The sequence below is a fragment of the Sinocyclocheilus anshuiensis genome, unplaced genomic scaffold (assembly GCF_001515605.1).
Source record: "Sinocyclocheilus anshuiensis isolate Anshui unplaced genomic scaffold, SAMN03320099.WGS_v1.1 scaffold21805, whole genome shotgun sequence".
Lineage (NCBI taxonomy): Eukaryota > Metazoa > Chordata > Actinopteri > Cypriniformes > Cyprinidae > Sinocyclocheilus > Sinocyclocheilus anshuiensis.
Genome location: NW_015539666.1, coordinates 44 through 4,843, shown reverse-complemented (window position 1 = coordinate 4,843; position 4,800 = coordinate 44). Strand labels below are relative to the sequence as shown.

Sequence of the window (4,800 nt, the reverse complement as noted above, 5' to 3'; positions counted from 1 at the left end):
GCTATATACTTTAAATCAAGAAGCCGCATTACTAAAAGATACAAACAGGAACTATAAATAAAATAATATAAAGCATTTATAAAGTGATTGACGTAAAACTGATGGTAAAAAAAACAAAAACAAATCAACTGACAAACTGAAATAAAAATACAAACATTAAAAAAAACAAATCATTAACTATATGAACTAAAAAAAAAAAAGATCGTGACTATAAATGCAACAAAACAAAAAAAAAAAAACAGGCCTCTTTTTCCTTAGACACTGCTTAGAAGAACCTTTCCCATTTTTGTACATCAATTCCATTTCTGCTGAACACTACCTGTTCCTGCTGGGCAAGTTGGTGTTGTTGTGGTTCCGCTGCTCGACCGGTGCAAGTTCAGAGGTGGGCCAGACACCAGGTACGCCTCCACCTGTTACCCCTGGACACATTTGCTGAATTGCCTCTGGTGAGGACCGACTCGAATCTGTTCACTTGTGATGACAGAGAAAAGAACACAAAAAGAACAAACGGTTACTTATCAGATAATATATGGATAACAGTAAATTAAGCTAATTAGAATTGAAGTTCAACTGATCGTAAAGACTTACCTGACCGTCAGTGTCTCAAGTTGTCCACCAGCTGGAGAGAAGAGATACCACTGTGGAGAGATGGCAGGGAGAGTCAAATGTATGTGCTTCTATATCTTTATTTTTCCACAATAAACTCATCCGAGCGCACAGTGTATTAAGCGTGTTATGTTACTGAGAAATAATCAGGACGTTCTTCAGCTGTGTACAGGAAGCCTTGCAGCGTGGTCCACTGCTTGATTTGTCTTAAGCCCCAGATCAAAATTGACCATCATTTAAGAAATTCCTGCTTGAGGGATGCGGAGGATGGCCGTATCCAGGAGGAAGTCCTGAGGGCCAAGGAGTCACAAGAGAAGTGGGCAAGAGAGGGGAGGGTTATGAATTTCTCACAGGTCAGGAAATTGGTCAGGGAGGACCCGTCTTGTGACTCCTTGGCAGAGTACTTCCACTCAAAGGGATTCTTGATCCAAGAGGGGCATGACAGGTAGGGAAGTGTGTGAACGTAGAGTCAGTTAGGCATTGTAATTCATTTGTGATGGGTGTAATAGACTGTACAGGGGTGTGATAGTCATACCATAGTCATGGACCCTTTGATTCCTCCAGCGCTGCAAGGGGGTCAGCCAACATAAGGGGGTCCCTGCAAAGAGCAAGACGGACTTCCGGAGCTTCTGTCTCGCCACAATGATGTGGGTTCATCACCTTGGTCCTGCCAGCATTAAAGAGTTCAAGGTGGGCTCACAGCTGACACATTTTAGACGTGTTCAAAACACATAATATAATACATTATATTATATTATATATGGTCTTCTGAGGTTGAAGAATACACGTCAGAACCTTATCGTTTCTGTTTGAATGTTTTCACAGGTCCAGGAGTGGAACGACAGAATGCCGGAGGCAGACGGAGTCACTGTAACGCTGTCCAAAGGAGCTATTGAGTTAAGCAGAAAAGAAGAACATGTAAGATGATCACACTACACAACACACTATCAGTTCATTAACAGTTTTGTGACAGCGAACACTTAAAATATGTGTAAATCTTTGCCGTAGTGGTTGGACTGCTACTTTGCTCATATCCGGCCAGAATATTTCAAGGCCCAAACTCCAGAGACGACAGGGACCGGTTCTTCCTCGGGGCTTCAGGTGTCCCTCTTAGCAACCCGACAGCCGATGTGCAAAGGCTACGACAAAAGCAAGTATTGTAGTGTTTCATGCGGATACGGTTGGGTTTCACGACAGGCCATGACGGACATTATACCTTCATTTCTCCCACCAATGCATGTCCGCAGGTATGTCATGAGGCTCCAGGAGAGAGCTGTGCCGCCACCAGAGCCACAGGCGGGACTGACGGTTGATGCCCCCAGCTCATCTGCGGAAGGGGAGGCACCACACATGCCGGAGAGGTACAGAATGTTTACATATATATACACACACACATATATATATATATTTTTTTTTTTTACACACTAACTGTACTTCAACCATGGTCTTTGTAGTAAAACTATTGATGTACAAATAGATTTTTTTTTCCTCACAGGACAGCAGCACCTACCGCAGCAGCCCAGCTCCTGACTCCTCGGTTTTGGGGTGCCTTTGAGGACCGGTTTCCCGTTACCCTTCACGGAAAGCCTCCAACATGGGCGCAGGCAGCAGAGGCAGGATTTATGGACCGCAGCTACTACCACTACTGGAGGAGGCTTCAGTACAAGCTGCGGGTACAGTATATTCTTGGTAAGTGCTTACAATGGTGCCCGTCACATTATGGTCTACTTTAAGTGAGCTGTGTTTGGTTAAAACTCACCCGAGTCCTGTTCCCCAGAGCAGTCCACTGGCAGGACCAGCCAAAAACCCCTGGCATCTCACGTCCAGCGTGCCATTGCCAAGGAGAATGCGTGGACCACCAACGTGCCCTCCGTGGACAGTGTTCTGCTGGCATGGGTGCCCTGCCAGGAGCCATCGGCTGCAGAGAATGATCCTGTGATCATTGCCTCCGTGGTCCAGCAGAAATGGAAAGGGCTGGCCATTAAGAGCTTTGAGGGGAAAGGCAAAGGTGTCACAGTTTTGACTACCCACTTTTTGAACACGATTGTAATCTTATTTTATTTTTGTAAAGAGTGAAGCGGTTTGCTCAATAACACGTTCATTTACCTTTGTGCAGGGGTCATTGCCACCATGGAGTTCAAGAGGAACCAGGTCGTGTGTGACTACCACGGTGAAGTGGTCTCCAAGCAGGAAGGGGAGCGGAGGCTGGAGACCCTCACCGGGGAGCCGTCATACCTGTTTTTCTTTAAGGGCAAGGGTGGCAAGCCTCTCTGCATCGATGCCCAGAAGTTCCCCTGTGACTGCCACCCAGACCAGGAGACTTATGGGAGGAGGATGAACCATTCCTGCAGCAAAAACAGTGTGCGGCCTCAGAGAGTTTCTCTAAAATTTCTGGATGGTCCCAGGGAATGCGTTCTCTTCTTCGCTCTGCAGGACATTGCCGTCAGCGAGGAGCTCCTGTGGGATTACGGGGTTCGCAGGACTTCATTCCAAGGAGAAGGGTGGGATCTTTCTTGGCTTGATGACTGACTTGGCGCAGAGCTGGGATCATGTAGCTCTTCTTGTCCACATCTCCTTGTCACACACTTATATTTTCCCAATGTATAAATGTAAATACTGTATCAAAAATAAAACAAAAAGTAAGAGTGTTGCACTGCATACTGTATCCACTTTCGAAATAAAGTGGGTCATTCACTTTCAGTGCATCTCAGCGTGTGTGCTTCCTTACTTTACTGTTAAGTAATCAACTTCTGTTTAGTGATGTGTAAAGAAAAAAAAAATATATATATATAAAAAAAAAAATATATATATATATGAAAAGAAAAATTTTATAGAGCACCGAATACCATTATTTTACTGCAGTTTTGGCTAAAGACAACACATCCATTTAGTCCATTTCGCAGAAAATAATGCAGCATACACATAGATTGAGCAGTCACTCTTTGATCTGGCCAGTCACGTGATCAGCGCACCTAGAATGGGAGAGAGAACAGTTTGATAGTGAGATGAATTCTCTGTCTCCAGCACTATCAATAAAAACAAAAAACAAAGATAAAATATGGAAAAAAGGATAAGAATAAAAAGTTGATTACATTTTGGTAAAATCATTAATAAATTAGAATAAAATATTAATTTTTAATTGGCTTACAGAGCATTTTTGGCAAAGCCCAATACTTTCTGTAGACTTACCCTATAGTCAGTGTCTCATGTTGTCCACCAGAGGGCAGCAAAGACTTTGTCATGTGACGCATGAGCTCTCGTCTCTGACCTAATGTTAAAGACGCTGATTATAAACTTCCAGAGAGGAAAGAGAAGAAGCGTTAAAGTAGTCCATTCAATCCTTGTAACATCGCGTGGCTATTTCTACTTTTTTAAATTTCACTTTATTTAATATTGCAGTACTTTTTCTTAAGCATTTGCACTAATATTGTACTTAACATCAATAAAATCTGTCAACCTTAGAAACAGTCCTATAAAGCTATCAGGTGCTTAAAATACATGTTTTCCAGATTTGATTTACTTTTAAACAGGCTCAAAAACCTTGAGAAAAAACAAACAAATAAAATAAGAAAATTGGTTGGCCAGTTTTTGGAGTTTTAATGTAACAACTATCAACTGATAGCAAGTTTAGTAGAAGCTTAGTTAACCTGAACCGAACATGAACCAAAACAATAAACTTACCAATCTGCAGTTACAGCTCGGTGAGAAACCTAAACCAAGAACTATGAAACACAAGGGCTCTACAGACTAATGAATAACAAGACACACTTGTGACCAATCAACACAACCCAAGCAACGGAGTCACACGACAGCTGGGGGCTGTTTCATAAAAGACGCTAAGAAAAGCGGGGATTAAAGTCCAAAAACTGACTTGAAATAACTTAACAAATCAATCGGGACTAAAGCGGTTTCATAAACGACCTTTTAAATTCACGCAATCTCACTAATTCGATCCAGGTTCAATGAGTCAGGATAATTTCTTCTTCTTCTTCTTCTTTTGGAGTTTTTTTGGCTGTTGGCAAACAAACGATAGGTGCATTCAAATATATACACATATCATGAGGCACTAGAGTTGATTTAAGGGTCATAAAGGATTAAAAACATTATTTAGAACTACTTAGAACACATTTGAAGGATGCATAGATTTTTTAATACATGCAGACTAAAGAGCTGCATCATTCAAATTTGAAAAAG

General features: G+C 42.1%; 1 protein-coding gene and 2 long non-coding RNA genes across 7 annotated transcripts; 1 reads left to right on the top strand and 2 right to left on the bottom strand.

The window, feature by feature from the left end:
- Positions 1 to 187: 187 nt before the first annotated feature.
- LOC107683870 (uncharacterized) lies at positions 188 to 2,196 on the bottom strand. Of its 4 annotated transcripts, XR_001633779.1 has the most exons (7): positions 2,117 to 2,196; positions 1,823 to 1,933; positions 1,402 to 1,745; positions 1,142 to 1,273; positions 743 to 1,027; positions 589 to 638; positions 188 to 471 (listed from the first exon to the last, which is right to left on the bottom strand). It is a non-coding gene; the product is annotated as an uncharacterized LOC107683870 (long non-coding RNA). The 4 variants fall into 4 exon arrangements; XR_001633778.1 differs by having other exon boundaries at positions 743 to 1,273; XR_001633781.1 differs by lacking the exon at positions 743 to 1,027.
- On the top strand, positions 1,249 to 3,150 carry LOC107683869 (uncharacterized). The gene is made up of 6 exons (XM_016479920.1): positions 1,249 to 1,296; positions 1,432 to 1,524; positions 1,615 to 1,967; positions 2,102 to 2,295; positions 2,384 to 2,614; positions 2,723 to 3,150. The coding sequence occupies exons 1-6, from the start codon at positions 1,249 to 1,251 to the stop codon at positions 3,133 to 3,135; spliced, it is 1,332 nt and encodes a 443-aa protein (XP_016335406.1). The 3' UTR covers positions 3,136 to 3,150.
- On the bottom strand, positions 3,089 to 4,588 carry LOC107683871 (uncharacterized). Of its 2 annotated transcripts, none has more exons than XR_001633782.1 (4): positions 4,288 to 4,588; positions 3,796 to 3,874; positions 3,453 to 3,578; positions 3,089 to 3,180 (listed from the first exon to the last, which is right to left on the bottom strand). It is a non-coding gene; the product is annotated as an uncharacterized LOC107683871 (long non-coding RNA). The 2 variants fall into 2 exon arrangements; XR_001633783.1 differs by having other exon boundaries at positions 3,141 to 3,222.
- Positions 4,589 to 4,800: the final 212 nt, after the last annotated feature.

Coding starts and splice junctions, on each gene's coding strand:
- LOC107683869 (XM_016479920.1), top strand. CDS start 1,249: ATGATGTGGGTTCATCACCTTGGTCCTGCCAGCATTAAAGAGTTCAAG. Junction 2,296..2,383: donor GCGGGTACAGTATATTCTTG/GTAAGTGCTTAC, acceptor CCTGTTCCCCAG/AGCAGTCCACTGGCAGGACC. Junction 2,615..2,722: donor CTTTGAGGGGAAAGGCAAAG/GTGTCACAGTTT, acceptor ACCTTTGTGCAG/GGGTCATTGCCACCATGGAG.